At 36.4% G+C, this 21,433-nt stretch overlaps 1 protein-coding gene across 1 annotated transcript in view; it reads left to right on the top strand.

Moving 5' to 3' along the window:
* Window positions 1-21,433, top strand: part of LOC142354391 (transcription elongation regulator 1-like) — a 63,076-nt gene that overhangs the window by 16,714 nt on the left and 24,929 nt on the right. The window contains exons 4-10 of the mRNA XM_075406670.1: window positions 459-681; window positions 5,245-5,608; window positions 5,912-6,055; window positions 12,968-13,140; window positions 13,655-13,882; window positions 20,631-20,742; window positions 21,182-21,390. Coding sequence (XP_075262785.1) covers window positions 459-681; window positions 5,245-5,608; window positions 5,912-6,055; window positions 12,968-13,140; window positions 13,655-13,882; window positions 20,631-20,742; window positions 21,182-21,390 — 1,453 coding nt within the window. The remainder of the gene's footprint in view (window positions 1-458; window positions 682-5,244; window positions 5,609-5,911; window positions 6,056-12,967; window positions 13,141-13,654; window positions 13,883-20,630; window positions 20,743-21,181; window positions 21,391-21,433) is intronic.

Genomic DNA, 21,433 nt, shown 5'->3' with positions numbered 1-21,433 from the left:
TAGACTGATAATCTGTTGATTGTAGGTTCGATTCCTCCTTTACGACCAAATTGTACCACTGGCGCAAACCTGCTTTATCTGCTGGAAAGCATCCCTTTCTTATCACCCTTTGCTGGGTTATACCCCTTACAAAATTACTAGAAATTACGTGTAACCCTTACAAAATTACTAGAGGCTATAATGGGGGTGACTTTTATGCTTCTATTGCTTGTGGTGTGAAAAAAATGAACTAAAATGACCGACTTAGATAGCTCTTATTACTTCATGTGTATCCTTGCCATCAAAAATAGTCCAAAATTCAGTAATTTACGTAACAACAATTTATCAAAAATTGAAATGATGACTACCTCAAACTACAATTTGTTGTTTATTTAATAGTCTGTCTGAGGTAAGAAAAACTGTATAATAATTGACTTAAATAGTTGGTCAATTTTTGAATATTTTTATAATAATTGTAGGTGGACCTTCACCAGGTGCAGCACTCCCTCCCCCACACTTCAACGGACCGCCTGGTGGACCACCACCCAATCACCCTGCGATGTTGCCCCGATTCCCACCACCCACGCCAGCTGCAGTACAGGGAGGGCCGCTGCCGCCGCCTCCTCACAATCCGTTTGGCAACCCACCCCCTAATGGTCCCCCACCTGGGATGATGAACTTGCCACCGCCCAATGTGCCTAGGTAAGACACCAGAGTCATATTTATAATGTAACAATTAATGTAGTTGTTTTCCAAGGTTAAAGGTTTTCAGGTTTAGAAATTAAAATCTTTAAACATAGCATCAACTAACACTGTGATTTTCCGGTCTCTCAACGCTCAAAAGGACTAATTTTAAAGGACATTTGATAAAAAGAGGGATCTGTTTATTTGCGAAAGGGTTGCGAACTAAAAATTTCTTACTCGGTCCGAGATTTGCTTTTCTTTTCAAGCTAAGCTATATCGACTTGTCTACAAATTGTGTTCCTTGTTGCATTATATCAGAACAAATAAACAAAGCAATCTGGGCTGGCTTCACAACCTTCCATCATTTGAAGCTTAGAAATCCAACACAGTGGCTCAGTCATCTGGATTACAATCCTATCAATAGTTGTTTTTAATAGCTGCGTCAGCAATTCCAGGCGGCTATTATTGCGCTCCTAATTTTTACAAGCTAATTTTTATAAGCTATATTGCGGTGCTCTTGGTTTTTTACAATTCAAAGAATTTGAATTGTATTGGGGCGCTGTCTTTTTTTAAATATCTGTTCACACATTTTCATGATTTTTGAAGTCAATTTGGAGTAGTGATTTTGGTCACGACGAAACAGGAAATGGAGCGAAAAAGCGAGTGGTCTTGCGGCGTGAAATTTTTTCGCTCTAATTTTTAAGTGGAGTGAGAAAACGGTGTTTGAAGGAAATTTCGCTTTCTCGCTAATGGTTTTTTGTTCATATGCGGCAATTTCACTTTGGTTTTTACGGTTTAATAGCCGCGAAGCAATAGCTGAGGCTATTATTGGCCTGATCTTGGTTTTTACGACTCGAAGAGGAGTATTGGTTTTCTTAAGGTTTTTTTTACCGGAAGTACTACTCATTCAGACGACGTTGTGACCTAAAAGCGAAATCGATTAAAATTGCTGTGTGATCTATTTTGTTCTGAGCGAGAGAAGTATTTTGATCATGCGCTGCGTTAAGTGAATGACTTTTTGACTTCGAAAAGTAGTTTTGACTGAATGGCACATATAGATAACCGTTTTTAGCCGTTTTTTCGTCGAAGTGGCCTAGTTTTTTTGCTTGTAATTTGGTTTTTGTAGGAATAATTTTTATTCAATGCTATATTGAATTGTAAGCCTCGGAAATTGATACCACAGTGCTTTGCGGAGCCTGAAAAAAGCGTTTGAAGTTCAAAATTGTCACATATTTCTTGATTTTTAAGTTAATTTTTGGCTTTTTTCTATTAATTTCTTCATTTTTCAATATTTCAGCCATCTTTTTGTCAAAAATAAGTGAATATGGCATCTTCCCTTTGATAATTCATGTACTCAACGCCTCTTTCTATCTAGATGTATTTTTATAAAATTGTACATATGCTAATCCGATTTTGGTAAGTTTTTTCCAAATTTTCTCAGTTTTTTGTTCAAATTTTGATTTCAATTACTAGAAGTAGCCTTTTTGTTTAACATGAGGGACTTTAATTTCGTTTCCATAAAAATCAGACACTTTTGGCGTTAAGTTTATGAAAAACAGTTAAAAATTTTTTCCGTAAATGCAGTCTCAAAAATTTTTTGACCATTTTTTTGCAAGATGTTTCAACGTTTCGTATGTTAGAGTGCTGCTATTTCTTTTTCTGTTGTGTTCAGGAGGATGGAACTTTGTCTCGGATGACTCGTCATCTTTTCTATGCCTCGAATGCTGAACAATGAAATTATTCGTTTTTAATTGCTCTTGAACGAAGTTCATAGCAATTTTTGTAAATGTGTTGGTCTTTTTTATGCTAATCTTTCGCTTGACCATTTTGCGCTTTTCTTCTAGAACGTTCTTTGACTTCTCAAGTGACTTTTACACGCTTTCGTTCTTCATTTTTGAAAGATCTCTTTTGCTCTCACTCCGAAGTAAACTTGTTGCTAGTATAAAGTCGGTTGCAGCATAGCAAAAATAAGGGCCAAATAGCACAGTCAGCAGTGTTTATGGTAATGAAGAGGGAGGTCAGTAGTGCAAATCCCAGTGAGGTGAAATGTTTTTCCACCCACCTCTCGTTCGAGTGCAATTCTTCCGACATTAATCGGTTTATCTTCCTTGATTTTTTTAATTGGATTTTTAACTTTCAAATATCGAGAATTGGTCTTTTTGGTACGTTGTTACTTACATTGTGTTCATATTCTTCACTTTCTAGTTTGTATCATTCTAGCTTTGTCCTGGCACCTCCATTTTTTTCGTTATATTGATTTTTTCTGTTGTTAAAAATTGAATTATTTCAGCTTTTTCTTAGATTTTCGTCATTTCTTTGGTTTGCAATTGATTTCATTCACCATAAGACTATTACTGAGAGTTTGCTAGAAAGCCGTTTCCATAATTTTTACTTATTACTTTTTATTGAAATTTTTCTGCCTTGGTATTGTTTTAAAACGATTTTTTGCCTTTGAATTTCATTCTTTTGCTTATGTCTTTTCTATGATTATATTAATTTTTGAATTAGTATGAAATCATCTCTAGATTATATACAACAAGGAAGAAGTATGTGTTGTTGTTGCCTGAATTGCAGCGATTCGAAATTTAATTTTAATGGCTTTCTGATTCTTAAATTTGAGCATTGTTTTTTGAAACATTCAACTTAGTTTCTAAGATTATTATCTGCCGTTTGGTTTCGGGATCCTTTTGAGATTAGAATCATGAATTATTTTAGGACAATTGAAATCCATGTCAATTTTTTCAGCCTATCATTATTTTGACCATCCTAATTATTTCAGACTTTCTAACGTTACCAAACGTTTTCAATAGTATAAAATTTTCCTGCAATTTCCTTCTCTTGGTGACGGTGGTTTAAATTTCACCAATTTTTAGATCAGACCTGTAGAGGTAATGAGTTTATGGTTTAATACAAAAGTTAACGGCTTCAGCTGCAGTTTTGGTTTTTGGTGAAGTTTTGACGCTTCGAGTCGCTTCCGGAATTCTTCCGGCTATGTTTTTTTTATTTGGTCGTCGCGATTTTTGTTACGACCATATGACGTCTCAACCACTTAAATCTGCTTTTTGTTCATTCGTTCATGCAATTTCAACTGAAGTGCATGTGTGACGTCATTTTTCGCTCTTAGTGAAGGGAATTTTTTTCATTCGCGTGATTAATTTTTTGGTCACACTTGACTTACCTCACTCTCAAAATTGACTTCCTCACTTTGAAATTGACTTTTATTTACTTTAATTCAAAGAGATAAGGTCAAATGGGTGTGTGTCACTCTAAATGAGGGTTATTTGAGAGCAGCTAATAGAGGCAGCAAAAAATTATACAGTTTTTAATCAGAATATAACATATCAGCCTTCAATGAAAAGACGAATTTTTTGGTCTGTCTTTTACTGTTTTTTTGATACTGCAGATCTACAAAGCTATTGCGGCTATTTCCTGGCAATCTGTCAGCTATGTTTTTTTCCAATTTTTTCGATCAGTTTTTTTCTAAATGCTTTTCCCAATCGATTCATAGTTTCTGATTCAAGGTCTAGTTTTTTGTTTGGTCAATGAAAGTTCTTTGAATTTTAGTCAGGACTGGTCCTGCTATGTTTTTTTACTTCGTCTGAGAGATTTTTGTGTCGTCTTACTGTGACGTCATTTCTGCTTTTAGGTCAATTGCGTGACTTACCTCACTCAAAAAAATGATTTCTGAACTCACTTATAGAACTTTAATTTTTTGTGAACATTTTCTAGTTAGAGATCAATAGTGTGCATCTAAGTGGTGCCAAACTTTTCTGCCCTAATTCCTGAGTATTAGTCTTGAGTTTTGGATTTCGAATATCAATTTTGAGAAAGCTCTTTTAGGGCTTTTTCCTTATAGACCGTATGTGTCATAAAATTGACAGTACGTATCTAACCCAAAATATCTAGTGGTCTACTAAAGGACTTTCGGTCAATTTGCCTATCTTGTTTCTTTACTTGTTTCAATTCGCCACAAGCGTCTATCGCGGCTATTTTCCGGCAATTTGCCGGCTATGTTTTTTTGTAAAATTTTTTGTAATTACAGCATTCAAAGGTATTTTTTGCTCGCCGTTGTATCAGGATCCAAGCTAATCAAGTGTATCTTTAAATGAAATTTTTCAAGCGCTCGTGTTTTTTTAATTGCTCTCGAACGAAGTTCGTAGCAATTATTGTAAACGTGGTCTTTTTTATGCAAATCTTTCAATTGCCTGTTTTTTTTTGCTTTTTTCTAGAAGATTCTTTGACTTCTCAAGTGGCTTTTTCACGCTTTCGTTCTTCATTTTAGAGTGATCTCTATTGCTCTCACTCCGAAGTAAACCTTGTTGTTAAAATAAAATTGGTTTCAGCATAGCAAATAGAAGGGTCTGATAGTCTAGTGGTCCGTGCGTTGGGTGAGGGAGCGGGAAGGCCGTGGTTCGAATCCCATCGTGGGCAACTATTTTTGCACCCATAAAGAAAAATTTATCTAGGCTACAGCCCCTGAATTAAATCGCCTCGCCTGTCGTTCGAGAGCAATTCTTCCGACATTAGTCGGTTTATGTTTTAACTATTTGTTTGAAGTCTTGTCATTGGTTGTTTGTGTAGACCAGCAATGCCTCCACCCAATTTCGCTGGCGCAATGTTTCCTCCTGGTGGATTGCCGCCGCCTCATCAGAATATCCCTGGTGGACCTCCTCCACCTAGTACCTTCCACCCTCCGCCTCATCATCTTCCACCTCCAGGACCTAGAATACCACCACCAAATAATCATCCACCACCACCTGGTACAGTCCCTACACCCAATCCAGCAATGACTCCACCAGCTGTTCCCAGTTTGCAACCACCGGCTCAAAGTGGAGCACCTCCACCTGGTGGGTTTCCACCCGGCCAGGCTGCGCCAACTGTTGCAGCACCAAAACCCCCTCTAGCTGGCACGGAATGGGCGGAGAACTCGACACCCGATGGAAAGGTTGACATTTTATTCAAAATCACCCTTTCAAACTGGATCCTACTAAATTTTCTAATACGAAAATTAACTGTAATCAGTTCCATAAAAATGATTAAGTATCGAATGTTTTGTATGTAATATTATTGTGTGCTACCAAAAATGTAAGCCTTTTTAAAGGATTTTTTATCGGAAATTTAAATTAAATTGGTGATGAGGTGTAACGCTGTTTAACCACATCGCCACCGTTTGCCTATCATATATTTTGCAATGTACTCTAATGCAATGACAAGAAGTATTGCGGTAATAACGTTTTGTGCTTTTTAGGTGTATTGGTACAACGTGCGGACTATGCAGACAACTTGGACTAAACCCAAACAGGTAGAGGATGCAGAGAGGGCTCACAAGGAGGCAGAGGAATTGGCCAAAATCGAGGAGGAAAGGAAAAAGAAGGAAGAAAATGATCGCATTGTAAGTCACTGCTGATCCGTTCAATCCATTTCCTGTTTATGTCCAGATCAAGCTTTGCATGATGTTTTTGTGAAGATTTCCGTATTCAATTCCATGTGTTCCATTCTGTTTATAGCTGCGAAGCTGTAAGCTGAGCGAAGCTATATTGCGGTGCTCCTGGTTTTTTACAATTCAAAGAATTTGAATTGTATTGGGGCGCTGTCTTTTTTTAAGACCTGTTCACACATTTTCATGATTTTTGATGTCAAATTGGAGTAGTGATTTTGGTCACGCCGAAACAAGAAATGGAGTGAAAAGCGAGTGGTTTTGCGGCGTGAATCTTTTTCGCTCTAATTTTAAAGTAGAGTGAGAAAACGGTGTTCGAACAAAAATTCGCTTTATCGGTAGTGGTTTTTTGTTTACATGCGGCAATTTCACTTTGATTTTTACAGTTTTTTTCGATTTTTTGGATCGGAGTTTTCTCTAAATGGTGTTCCCAATCCATTCATAGTCCGTTCTTGGTCTAGTTTTCTGTTTAGTCAATGAAAATTCTTTGAATTGTACGTCAGGACTTGTCCTGCTATGTTTTTTTGTTTTGTCTTCTGACGCCTTTTTTTCGATTTGCATTTGTTCACACAGCAAAGCTGAAAAAGTCAATTTTTCTGAATGACTTCTTCCTCTCACTAACGGCATTTGCGCGCGTGACGTCATTTCTCACTCGCTTTAGCAAATGTTTTTAGGTTGCATGATTAAATTTTGATCATACGTGACTTACCTCACTCAATAAAATGACTTTTGCACTTTAAAACTTAAGTTTAATTTGAATTTGTTTAAGGTCAAAGGAACTCATTTGTGCAGTAAAGGTCCCTAAGAAGAGGCTTCTGCGGATTGAATTTTAACAAGCTTTATTAATTTATCGCTGAATAATGTTTTTAACCTAGTTTTTTGAGCGGCGTCGTTTTTTTTTCAATTTAGATCTGAATCTGTTTCTATTTCTATTATACGGCACGCACGATACATTGTAATGTTAAACAATACCTATTTCTGAAAGCGATTTTTACTCTCTAAAAGATTACAGTTATGATGGTATAGAACCGTTGAGAAAAATGACGGATTTTTTTTTAATTTTTAAATTAAAAAAATTTCTCGAAAATTTTCTTTGAAAATAGAAACGTTTGTGAGCCTGATATGGCTTGCCTTTTGCTGTCTGAGCGGTTTGGTCGTGTCAATTGCATTAAAAAAATTACTGTTGTTAGTTGTGCTTGTTAATAGCCGCCGCAGCCTCTCAACGGGATTCATTTAGCATTCGGGCATAAGGGGTTTTACTACTTCGATATGATTTCAGAAATATCGAGTTTTTTTAAGTTTTGTCTTGTTGGGCTGGTTTGTCTTGTTATCTAGTTTCATTAATGGCAGCTTGCAGAGACTCCCTTGACAGGTCTCGTTGGCTTTCTACTGAGACTAGTTTTCTCTACCTAATGGTTTCAACTTGATGCGAATATCTTTAAAGTTTTGTTGTAAATTATAATTGCTTATTAATAGCTGCCCTCATCTTCTCAGCCGGCTATTATAGTGCTCCTATTTTTTACACTTCAAAGAATTTGAATTGTATTGGGGCGCTGTCTTTTTATGACTCGAAGAGGATTATTGGAGAAGTCCTTTTTTTAAATCAATTTTATTGGAGTGATTTTTGAAGCGGGAAATGAAACGCGTGAAAAATTTGGAGTGATTTTGGTGCTGAACAAAAGTGAAGAGCGGAGCGAAAAGAGTGGTTTTTTGTTCATACCGCTGTTTTTGAGAGAGCGAGAATTTTATGAGTGAAAAAATTTTCTCTAAGCGAGCGAAATTTTTTAGTTCACGTGCGGCTTTTAAACGCAGTTTTTTGCAACTTCTGATGGCTGTGAGGTTTGGTTTTGTTATTGTATTATTTTTAGGCTTGTTTTGATAGGAATTGAAGGTTTGAAGTAGTTAATTTGGGTTAAATGCTAATTTGGAGGTTTTTGATCAGTTTTGCTGATTTTTAGACGAAATTTAATTTTTTGCCTGTTTTTTTGTTTTAATGCTTTAAGTGGGATTTGAATAGAAGCTTGTTACTGAGGGAATATTCAGATACCAATTAGTTGAAGTTTTCTTGGTATAAATTATTTTTTTTCTTGTGAAAATTGACAGAAAAATTGAGAAAATTTAAACCATTTTTATTTTTTTTTTTGCAGTTTTTCTTTTTTTATCTTAGACAAGTTTCTTAGCCTATTATGACTTTCCAATTGTTTTACGAGCTTTTCAATGCTCTAAATGCAAAGGAACTTTAGTCGGCTTTATGTTTCCTTGTACAAAATTAAGTCATTAAGTTTTTGTATTTTTGTTCAATTAGCTTTTGGTTTTTGAATGCCGTTTCTGTTCTTCCTGAAATTTTTTATGGCATTTGTAGAGGTTTAGGGTTCACAATAGTTGTTCTAGTTTTTTTAGTCATAAGTATAGGCAGTTTTCTCCTTCGTCGTTTGCGGAATTTTTCCGGCTATGTTTTTTTTAAAGATCTGTTCACACATTTTCATGATTTTTGAAGTCAAATTGGAGTAGTGATTTTGGTCACGCCGAAACAGGAAGTGGAGCGAAAAAGCGAGTGGTTTTGCGGCGTGAATTTTTTTCGCTCTAAATTTAAAGTAGAGTGAGAAAACGGTGCTGGAACAAAAATTCGCTTTCTCGCTAGTGGTTTTTTGTTCACATGCGGCAATTTCACTGGATTTTTACTGTTTTTTTTCGATTTTTTGGATTGGATTTTTTTCTAAATGGTTTTCTAGAAATCAGTTTTTGTTGATATTTTCTTTTCTTTCAATCCCAATAGAGTTATGGGAATCTATTTTCCGGCAATCTGCCGGGTATGTTTTGAATAAAAAGGTACTTTTTGAAACCTTTAGGAAAATTGCTCTTCGCCAAATTCCTTACTTGGTGTCCGTTTCATTTTATTTCCAATTTCTTTTCTGCAGAGGTGGTGTTCACTAGTGGCGCCACAGTGTAAACATTTACTTAACATATTGTAAAGGGTTTTAATTACTTCAATAACACCAGAAAAAGGTAATTTGGATTTTTGTTTAGTAGCCGCGAAGAGATAGCTGAGGCTATTATTGGTCTTCTCTTGGTTTTTTGAAATTCAAAGAATTTGACTGGTATTGGGGTGGTGTGTTATTTTAAGATGTTTTCACACATTTTTCAATGACTTTATCTCTGAAAACGGGATAAACAGGTAAAGCCCATTGAGAATAAAGTTTCATTAGAGGCCCAAAGTGGACTTTAGTAGTCCTTCAAGTGCTTAGAGTGGTGCAGCTGTTGGAATGTCCTTAATTTAATGTTAAAAGGTCATTTTTAGTTTTGGGGCTCAAGATGGGGCAATTTTTCATGTTTTTGTGATTCTTTGAGTTTTTTGTTTGATTAGTCTTAGGTTGAAGTTTAAAAATTGATGAAGGTTTTTTTGCGAGACAAAATTACTTCAAATGAGCACTTCATGAGCTATAGTTTTTGTTACTACAAACACAAACACGAAAAATGGTACTTGTTTTTTAAATTTTTGAAAGTTTTTTTTTGAAGATTTAAGTTTTTTTTCTAGCTTTTCAACCTCAGGGACCAGGGAATCTCCTTTAAGGTTTTATAATAGTGGACCGCATAGTTTCTTGTAATAATGGAAAGGTTTTCAACATTTTAATGTCTGGAATGTTACCTTTTTTGGATAAAATCTGCAATTTTTTTCCTTAAGTTTTTGTCATTTTCTGATATTTCTCTTTTCTCAAGTGCCAGAAACCCTATTCCACGGTCTGATAAAAAAGTTACTGCATGGTTGTTAGAGTCAATGGAATTGTTTTCAACAATTTAACATTTCGAATATTTGAAATTTTTTGATAAAGTTTGCAATTTTTGGCAAGTTTTTTGAGAAGATGTTTTTTATTGTTTTTCTTGCCTCAGGAACTAGGTAACCTCCTCCAGTGTTTGATAGTATGTTATTACATAGTTGCTAGTGGGCAATGGAATGGTTTTCAACATTTTGAAGTAGATATATTTAAAGGGATCAAATTTTGCCTTCGGGTAAAAGATTTTTAGCAATTAGTTTTAGCAATGAGGGAAAAGAGTTTTAGCAATGAGTATTTAAGTTTGTTTGATTGTTTTCGGTGCTCAATTTTTTGAGATAATTTTGATTATCTTGTCTGGCATTGTTCAATTGATCTGCTGGTCAGATCGAGTACTTCTAAGGTCTTCATTCCATTCTTTGGACTGCATTTCAGGACTTGTCCTATGTTTTTGAATTTTGTTGTCAAGAATTTTGTTACGACCAGTTGACGTCACAATCACGTCAAATCTTCTTTTGTTCATCCGTTCATGCAGTTCCAGCAGAATTGTGTGACGTCATTTTTCATTCCAAGGGAACGAGTTTTTTGTTCATTTGCGGGATTAATTTGTTGGTCACACGTGACTTACTTCACTCTCGAAATTGACTTCTTCACTCTGAAATTGACTTTTCTATGCTTTAATTCAAAGAGATAAAGTCAAATGAGTGCTTGTTGCTCTCATTGAAGGTTATTTAAGAGCAACTAATAGAAACAGCAATAAGTTTTACAGATTCTTAATCACAATTCAACATCTCAGCTCTTAATAAAAATAATTTTTTGGTCTGTCTTCTTAATGGCCGCCTCAATTTCTCAGCCGGATATTATAGCGCTCCTATTTTTATATTCGTCGAAAAATTTTTTGCTTTACCTCAGTTCACAGCTTGTTCAATATTTGCGTGAAATCTTTTTGACTTCTCAAGGCTAGCTGCACCCTTCTCTCATTCTGCTCAAAGTGCTTTTAGACAGCAGTTGCGCATCAAAGCAATTCAAAATGAACAGGGTCAGTATCAAAAAAAGAAATCAGAAATAGAAACGGGATAAACCCATAAAGCCCAGTTTTAGATGCCCGTTTCTCGAAATAGGTTCTCATAAGTCTTAGTTACCATCTCTAATGCTTATTGGTATTGATACTAGCTCCTGCATCGTCTCACTTTGAAACAGGATTATGTTCAACTACGGTTGGCACTTTAATTTTTCAATTTTTTCTCTTTCAATCCTAATGGTGGTTACGGGAATCAACGGCGGCTTTTTTCCGGCATTCTGCCGGGTATGTTTTACATTTATTTGAGACTTCATATCTATAAAGCTATTGTGGCTTTTTTCTGGCAATCTACCAGCTATATTTTTCATTCCTGTTTGGTTTAGTGGGCTGTTCTTTTTAGTGGTTTTATCTGGTGTATGCTCTGTTGATTTTCGGAGTCTGTTTTACTAATGAGGCTGATACTTAGTTCCACCTTTTTTATTTTTTGATTTTTATTCAGGTTTTGTTCTATGTTTAATTGCTCTCGAAGAGAAGCAATTATTGTAAACGTGTCTTTTATGCAAAATTTTGACGTTTTTTTTTACTTTTCGAGTGACTTATACACGCCCTTGACTTTTTACGTGATTTGGAATTCTTTCAATCGCCGTTTGAAGCAGCTAAACTCAATTGGCGGCAATTTAATAATGAAAGTCAAATGATAAGTGCGCTGAAATTGGCGTCAATTTTTCACTTAAAATCTTAATAGTGGTATATATTCCCTCTATTGAGGTTATTTGAAGCCCCCAATGAATTTTATCGTCTAATGTAGGCTACACACCCCCTGCCTCCGACTGTAGCAGGTTGCAATTAATTAGAGCTCCCACATGTGGCTTAATTAGAGCAATTCCCACGCTTGGCGGTTATGTTTCTAATTCGTCTTCTCGATATCGTTTTTGGTTTTACATGAGTTACAACTTTCACGTTTGATTTCTGACCGGTCTCTCTCGCTGTTTCAACTGAATGGAATTTTGAATTGGTTCAGCAAATATACCTGAATACGTTTAAGGTAAAAAGGAAAAGTTAATAGAAACGGTATAAGCCAAGAAATCTCGGGCAATTATTATTATTATTATTATTATTAAATTGACTTGGTACCCGCGATGCGGGAATCACTTTGTTAACTAATTAGAAACAGGACCAATTAACAGGATACTGATAGTATTTAAAGTTCAAAGCCTTTAATTTCAACAGCGAGTTCAGCTGTTTCCGAAATAACACTGTTGGACATGTCCAGTCAAAAGTTGAGATGTCATTTCGCTGAGAGAGAACATTTGCATATTTCACAACTCTCAAGACAAAATACTCTTCGAATTTGACTGATTTCGTCCAATTAAAATTGGTCTTCAAAAATTGTTTTGCTGCAGAACGGTTACTGCGTGGTCCCTTGAAAACTTTCCAATAATCATCAAACTTAAGGGCAGTATCACAGTTGTAAATTTTGTTCAGCATAAGAAGATCATTTCGAACCAAAAGAAAACTGATCGGCAACAAATTGTTGTAAATGAGGCTCTGATTGTAGTCACTATCTGTAAAAAAATTTCTTATTCAAAGCCCACTTGAGCGCTCGTCTTTGCATCTTTTCGAGTTTTCTGCAATTTGGCCAATTCGAGAACCATACATTTGACGCGTACAGGAGAATTGATAAAATGTAACTTTTGTATAAACTTACTTTTACTTTCGTATTTATAAGACTTAATGTTTAGAGTACTACATTAAGTTATCAAAGCTCCTTTGAGTATACTGCTAACAGTTGTTAGTATTAAGTCTTTTGTCCAATTTGAAGGCCGAATGTACCAATTTATTTAATCTAATGAAACTGCAGGAGAAATTAGAACAAGTCTTTTGACACTTATAAAAAATTTGTTCTTTAATTTTTTTCGAAGTGTTTCAGTCCCAACACCGCTCAGTGGGGGCAATGACAGCTATTTTCCAGCTATGTTTTCTTTTGTCCGTTTGATTTTGGTGCCGTTCTGATGAAACGCCCCCATTTATAACTTATAATCTGAAATCATGTGTTGCACTATTGTTTTGTTGTAGGAACGTGAGGCCAAAGAAGCAGAAGCAAAAGCGAGGGCCAAACCTGTGGCCTCCCAGCCCATCCCCCACTCGCCATGGTGTGTCGTGTTCACTGGGGACAACAAGGTCTTCTACTACAACCCATCCTCTAAACTGTCTGTGTGGCACAGACCAGAAGAACTCGTACATAACAGGTCAGTCAAACTGTAAAGAAAATTAACCAAGTCAGAAGTTAAAAAAATCTGACCTGTACGTTTTCTTTACCATTTTTTTCAAAAACAGCTGATTCGGGTTTTGCACCGTTTGCTAGTTTGTAGTGTCAAATGTTGAGCCTATATTAATAATGCAAAAGAAAATTAACAATTGTTTTGCTCCAGTTCTGTGACCGCCTTTTGAACTGTATTTAGTGCAATTTTCTCCGGCAAATTTAATTTTCGAGTGATTTTAACTACAAAATTTCTCATTTTTTTCCGTGCTCAATATTTTGATCAGCTGAATACAAGCGTGTGCTAAGTGGCGGATGTTCAAATCCAAAAGTCTAAGTTCTAATCACTTCAAAGCAATCAGGTGGTATGTAGTATATGTGAAGACTTTCTTTCGGGTTTGTTTAGTAAAATCTTGAACTTTATCTTACACTGAAGGCAAAATAATGGGATAAAACTGCAAGAGTAAAAGCGCCCGTAAATATTTAGCTTTATTTTTATGCAGAGACGTGGATTTGATATTAACGAATCCTCCACACAGATCAAATCAACCTGTAACTTCATCAGATAATAGTCATTCTTCAACATCATTATTAAATGGTGCGACCTCCAACAGCTCATCAACTGGTCCTGTTCTTCAAGATACAGCAGTATTGGGTTCAGGTGATGGAACCAGGAAGAACGGAATCGACGTTGACGACGATGATGAAAGTCCTGTCGCCAAAAAGAAAAGGTTTGTTTTGAAACCTTTGACTCTGCGCGAAAATTCACAATATACCAAGAAACATAACCAGATTTTAATTTCCCTCGAATTTAGAATTAATTGTTGAATTCGTGTGTGTTTTCAGACAATTTTTGCTTGACTTTTGATAATTTTTTTCTGGAATAATCTTTCTTCCTTCGCTTGAGAGATTTGACTTGATCCAGTTTCACAGGTCAAAGTCAAATCTCTCAAACGAAGGAGGAAAGCTTATTCCACAACAAATATTCCAGAACTGGTATAGAAAGAAGGTATTAAGTCGCTGCTCAGTTTTCCTCGAGCCTTTGTATGCTTCTAAGGGTATACGGATCACCGAAGCTAACAGGAATTCATGGTTTGAAGGGCAACTGCATTTTGGTAGGTTTAGACATCTCACCACACTCCCCTCTTACACAGTGCTGCTGGCCTCTCTAAGTTTAAGTTAGCTACATCCAAAGCCGACCGACCCCTTGCGCGTTCTAATGCCATTTATCCGTCGATAGTTTAGAGCAAGGATGCAGGAATGCCACAATTTCTGTTCCTGCTGCTGTAATTTCTTGTTATAAGAGTGAATATGGCAAACATTTCAAATGCCTTGGGTAAAGAAGTGAATGCTTGTTCAATTTAACGGCGAATTTAATCATTTAACAAATAAGAACTTTTAAGAAAATTTGTAATTGCTCTCTAACAAATTTTGTAGCAAATTTATTAATCTTGCTGTCTTTTTTATGCGATTTTTCGCTTGACCGATTATTTTGTCTGACCCTTTCAACCTTTCGTCCTCAAAGACGGGATAAACAGGTAAAGCACGGAGGAAATCAAGTGGCTGAGCAGCTCTGTTAGAGCCTTACGCCTTACTAGTCTTTGTGTATGCGATTCACCAAAACTGTTCTGAGAAAATTTCCGGATGTGAGGGGGCGGTTCTTAGTCTTAAAAGTTTGACCCCCTCAATGAACCCTGCCCCTAAGCTAAAGGGGGGTGATTGAGGGGGTCAAACTTTTAAGACTAAGAACCGCCCCCTCACACCCGGAAATTTTCTCAGTACATTTTTGGTGAATCGCATACATAGAGACTAGTAAGGCTCGTAAGAGAGCTGCTCAGCCAATTGATGCCCTCCAGGTTTTACCTGTTTATCCCGTTTTTGAGGACGAAATGTTGAAAGGGTCAGACAAAATAATCGGTCAAGCAAAAAATTGCATAAAAAAGACCGCATAAAAAAGATTAATAAATTTGGGCGCAAGAAAAATCGCATAAAAAAGACCCCCATCGTTTTATCTTTTAATCACTTTTTTCTTTTTACATAAGTCACGAGCTTCACGCTTGACGTCTGACTTACCTCACTCAGGGATAAATCGATAAAGCCCGGTCGTTAAGTCTTAGTGCATTAGGTTATCAAAGTTCATTAGAGCGGAATTTTTTCTTAATGGTTTTCTCAATTCATTCATAGTCCATTCTAGGCCTTTTTTTGTTTAAAAAATTTCACTTTTTCGCTAGTGGTTTTTTGTTCACATGCTGAATTTTAACTTTGATTTTGCTTTTTTAATAGCTGCGAAGCTGTAAGCTGAGCGTAGCTATATTGCGGTGCTCTTGGTTTTTTTTTGTTTCGTCGTCTGACGCTCTTTTTTTCGTTTTACATTTGTTCACACAGCAAAGCTGAAAAAGTCAAATTTTCTGAATGACTTCTCCCTCTCACTAACGGCATTTGCGCGCGTGACGTCATTTCTCACTCGCTTAAGCAAATGTTTTTAGGTTATTTTCGTGATTAGATTTTGATCATACGTGACTTACCTCACTCAATAAAATGACTTTTGCACTTTAAAACTTAAGTTTAGTTTCAAATGGCTTAAGGTCAAAGGAACCCATTTGTGTAGTAAAGGTCCCTAATAAGAGGCTTCTGCGGAATGAATTTTAACAAGCTTTATTATTTATCGCTGAATAATGTTTTCTACCTAGTTTTTTGAGCGGCGTCGTTTTTTTTCACTTTAGATCTGAATCTGTTTCTATTTCTATTATACGGCACGCAGGTCTATTCTTTCGCAGCCATTCTGGCAATCTGCCGGCTATGTTGTGTTAAATTGGATACATTGTAATGTTAAACAATACCTATTTCTGAAAGCGATTTTTACTCTCTAAAAGATTACAGTTATGATGGTATAGAACCGTTGAGAAAAATGACGGATTTTTTTTTAATTTTTAAATTAAAAAAATTTCTCGAAAATTTTCTTTGAAAATAGAAACGTTTGTGAGCCTGATATGGCTTGCCTATTGCTGTCTGAGCGGTTTGGTCGTGTCAATTGCATTAAAAAAATTACTGTTGTTAGGTGTACTTGTTAATAGCCGCCGCAGCCTCTCAACGGGATTCATTTAGAATTCGGGCATAAGGGGTTTTACTACTTCGACATGATTTCAGAAATATCGAGTTTTTTAAGTTTTGTCTTGTTGGGCTGGTTTGTCTTGTTATCTAGTTTCCTTAATGGCAGCTTGCAGAGACTCCCTTGACAGGTCTCGTTGGCTTTCTACTGAGACTAGTTTTCTCTACCTAATGGTTTCAACTTGATGCGAATAGTTTTATGGCTTTGAGACCATTGGTATCGTATTAATTTTCAGTTTTTGCCTTCTAAAAGTTTTGTTGTAAATTATAATTGCTTATTAATAGCCGCCCTCATCTTCTCAGCCGGCTATTATAGCGGTCCTATTTTTTACAATTCAAAGAATTTGAATTGTATTGGGGCGCTGTCTTTTTACGACTCGAAGAGGATTCTGACGTACCTAACTCTGTTTCAACTGAATGGGTTTAAATTCTTTCACGCATTGAATTACGCATTGTAGTGAATACGGTCAAAGTCAAAAGAGCAAAATCAAAAGATCAAAAACAGGATAAGCATCTAAAGCCCTACTTAGTAAATCATAGTTCATTAGGTTAACAAAGTTCATTAAAGCGATTGCTAACTGGCATTAGTATTATGCTTAATAACCTTCAGTTTAGAGGATGAATTAAGTAAAGTTTTAGAATCTAACCAAATATGCAGACTTTGCACACCAATTTTTTGACGCTTTCTATCTTTTTTTATCTAAATTAATAAAACTTTATATCTAAATTTAAAAAATTCGGTCAATATCTATCTTTTTTTTTGTTTCAATCACAATGTGCGTCAAGCGGATCAACGGCAGCTATTTTCCGGCAATTATCCGGCTATGTTTCAAATTTTGAGTAGCTGAAAGTCTGCTACTAAAAGTGTGTCAAAACTGGGCCAAAACTGCTTTCATCAATTGCTCTTAAACGAAGTTTGAATCAATTGTCGCAAAAGTGAAATTTGCTTTATTTTTCCTTTTTATCTGAGAATTGGTGTAAAAAAGCTCTGATGACATCTTAACAGGCTCTCACCCTCGGATGAAGTGGAATATAATTGAATCCATTCAAGAGCATTTCGCATCACTTAAATAATTGCTCTGCTAAATCACCATGCCGATTTCTCGAGACGCTTCATGGTTGTTTCTTTCTTACTTGGACAGAAATAACAAGTTGGTAAATTTTAGCTCGTTGTTTAAATCAGAGGCCTGGTTATTTTCGAAAAGTTTGGCAGCCAAAACACTAGAATAGGATAAACAGATATCGCCCAGTTCTCTTGGAGCGTTTCAGCTCACTAGTCTCCAAGTATGCGATTCACAGAAACCTGTACTTATGGTGTGAAGGGCGGTTCTTAGAAATTGACCACCCAGACCCACCCCCCCCCCCCCCCACATCAGCACCCCTCACTTCACCCCCACCACGCCCCAGCACGTAGTTCAGGCCGTAAGGGCCCCGTGCAGCCAAAGACCTCCTTCCCACCATTCTTTTTTACTTCTGCTTCAATGATGTCACACCCTACTCCGCTCACCCCGCTGGTCGTTTGAGAGCATCTCGCTTGACGTTAGTCGGTTATGCTTGTTCTCGAAGGTCGGTTTTACCAAAAGGCTTCCCCAATTCTTCCTATGTTATTTATTTCTTCATCGTGCTTACTTCAAATCTGCATTTTGTTCATACAATTTTGAGTGGTTTGTCTGCGAGACGTCATTTTTCAGGACGTTCTTTTTGGAGCGAGGTTTTGATAATTTACGTGATTAATTGCTCTCAAACGAAGTTTGTAGCAATTATGTTAGTCCTGTTGGTCTTTTCGATTTTTTCGCTTGACCATTTTTTTTGTCTGACGCATTTAACTTTTCGTCCTCAAAACGGAATAAACAGGTAGCACCCAGCGGGCATTAAGTGCTCTTAGAGCCTTTCAGCTCATTAGTCTTTAATTATGCGATTCACAAAATCTGTTTTGGAGACGTATACTTATGGTGGGAAGGGCGGGTCTTGGAGATTGACCCCCCCCCCCCCCACTGTTGCCACCCCCATCAGCCCCCCGGTGCAGCCCCCCCCCCGCTGCGCTCTTACGACCCTTCAATTAAGCTATCCTCACTAAACCGTGCCTATCTACTGACGATGCCAACCGCTCGCCCGTCGTTTGAGAGCAATTCGCCCGACGTTAGACGGTTATATTTAAGTTTTTGGTCACTCGTGATTTACTATCTCAAAGGTGATTTACTATCTCAGGAAGACTTTCGCCTGTTTTAATTGTAGAAGATAAGATCAACTGAGGATGTAGCACTCTAATAAATGAGTATTTAAGTGCAGCTAATAGAATCAAAACGAGTTATGCAATTTCTTCTAAATATAATATGAAGGAAAATGAGATCTCAGCAATCATTAGAAAAAGCTGAATTTTCTCTTCTTCGGTCCCTTCTTCGTTTTCATTTTCTCTTTGAGACCTCAAGTCTACAAGCCTATCGCGACTATTTTCTGTCAATTTGTCAGCTGTGTTTTTTATTGCCTGGAAACATTGTTCTTAATTTTGTTTATAATTTCACAACTTTGTAATATGAAAAAAATTGTAGTTTTGGTCATTCTTATATCCAAATTAACATGAAATGTAGGGCCCTATCTTTGATTTACAAGTTATGAAGCCCATCCTGTTTTCGTGGACTCTTATCTTTGATTAATAGCCGCCCTCATCTTCTCAGCCGGCTATTATAGCGCTCCTATTTTTTTTACTTCGTCGAATAAAAAAATGTTTCGCTTTACCTCATTTTGCCGCTTTTTCAACATTTTGCGTGATATCTTTTGGACTTCTCTAGGCTAGTTTCTCTCTTCTCTCATTCTGCTAAAAGTGATTTTGAACATCAGTTGCTCAGCAAAGCAATTCAAAATGAACAGAGTCAGTATAAAAAATTGAAGTCAGAAGTAAAAACGGGATAAACCCATAAAGCCCAATTTTAGATGCCCGCTATTTGAACGTCGTTCCTATAAGTCTTGGTTACCATCTCTAATGCTTATTAGTATTGATAGTAGCCCCTGTAGCCTCTCTCTCTCTCTCTCTCTCTCTCTCTCTCTCTCTCTCTCTCTCTCTCTCTCTGAGAAACAGAAGTACGTTATGTTCAACTACGAAATGCCATCAAAATAAATCGGACTTAAAAAATATTTTTGTACAAAAATCTTTTTTTTTCAATATCTTCTATTCTTTCAATCCCAATCATGCTTATTGGAATCAACGGCGGCTATTTTCCGGCAATCTGCCGGGTATGTTTTAAAATTATAATGCACTTTCTGTTTTCGTTGACTCTGACATTTTTACAAATGAACAGTGGGGAGTATTCGCATTTCTAATAAATCCCTTTTTTCAACAAGCTGCCTGCTTTAAAACGTGGTTTCTTTTAGACAATATCTCAAGTTTCAAACCTTCTCAGTGAGCGTATCAAACAGAAATTTTATAACGTCAACAATGAGGCCAGTTAATCACAGTTTCTGATTGTGACGCTTTCCGTTGTATTTTACGTGAGCCAAATCTCTCGAACTGAAATCTTATTGATAGCCGCGAAGCGATAGCTGAGGCTATTATTGGCCTTCTCTTGGTTTGTTTTATTTATTTCCTCAAGATAATTTGTTACGACCATATGACGTCACAACCAATTCAAATCTGCTTTTTGTTCATTCGTTCATGCAAATTCAACTGAATTGCGTGCGTGACGTCATTTTTCGCTCTTAGTGGAGCTATTTTTCTTGTTCATTCGCGTGATTAAATCTTTGGTCACATGTGACTTACCTCACTCTTAAAAATGACTTCTCACTCTGAAATTGACTTTTCTGTGCTTTAATTCAAAGAGAGAAGGTCAAATGAGTGCTTGTCACTCTAATTGAAGGTTATTTAAGAGCAACTAATAGAAACAGCAATAAGTTATATAGATTCTTAATCCAAGTTTAATATCTCAGCCGTTAATTGAAAGAATAAGTTCTGTCTCTTTTACCTTCTTTGTGAGACAACAGATCTATGAAGCTATTGCGGCTATTTTCTGGCAATTTGCCAGCTATGTTCTTTAGAAATCGTTGTATTTTGTGATTTAGAGCTGAAATGGAATGAATATCTTGTTGCAAGTTTAACCTTGACACGGGATCTTTCTTCCCACATGTTCTTTTGTGATCTCAAACTCCAACTTGTGTAAAAACCAGAAAATTTGAGGTGTAAATCAAGTTTAAGCAAAATTCATCCATATTCAAAGTTATTCCGCAATATGAAAGTTATCGAGTGATGATGCTTCACCCGGGTCTCTTTGAATTATTTGTTGTCTTTTTTGATCATTAATGCTTCTGGGTTTTTTTTAACAAAACTTTTGGTACATCTGCTTTATGAATAAGGCGATGAAAGGTTGAGTGATTGTTCAGGACTGAAGCAGTTGCACAACATGTTGACGAAGCAAGGATAGCAAACTTACGAGCCTCAATTCCATACGAGACAAGACAACAGCAATTCATGGAGATGCTAAACGAAAGAAGTGTAAGTGGTCAGCATTATTGTATAGTATTGTAGTATCTCTTTACGTGATCTCGGTTTCTGTTCTTTATTTATCATGTAATCATAAAGTTTTTTGTTGTCCATTAGAATTAATGTCAGCCAGTGCTTGCCCGGAATTTCTTACGTGATTGTAGTAGAACGGCTTGGTTTGTTCAAACAGGATTTTCATTCGGAATATTGACAAGGTGCTGCTTAAAAGCAGGTGTTTTAGCTGCTTTAAATCATGTACCAGGAAAATTTTACTAAGTTAAGAGTGATTTGAACCAATTAATTAAAAGATTGGAAAACTATTTTGGACTCAATTTTCTCTGAGCATTGTTGAAAAGTAATTAATTGTTCGCGACCGATATATGCAATTTTAAAATTAATTTTTGAAAAAAAAACATACAATTCATCAGTAAGTTTGCATACTTGATTTCAGGTGTCAGCATTCTCTACCTGGGATAAAGAGCTGCCGAAGATAGTGTTCGATCACAGGTACAGTTTGCTAACTGCCAAAGAGAGGAAGCACGTGTTCGATCTGTTCACACGCAACAAGGCGGAAGAGGAAAGAAAAGAGAAGAGTAACAAGATCAAAGAGAAACGAGATCAATTCAGATCACTACTTGAAGAGTCGGACATCACCAGTCGGTAAGTTGCATTATAAACATTCATTATACAATAGGCCTCGGGA

This window comes from Convolutriloba macropyga, chromosome 15 (assembly GCF_964194025.1).
Source record: "Convolutriloba macropyga chromosome 15, txConMacr16.3, whole genome shotgun sequence".
Lineage (NCBI taxonomy): Eukaryota > Metazoa > Xenacoelomorpha > Acoela > Convolutidae > Convolutriloba > Convolutriloba macropyga.
The sequence above is the reverse complement of the archived record's forward strand: the minus strand, read 5'-3'. Positions and strand labels throughout refer to the sequence as shown.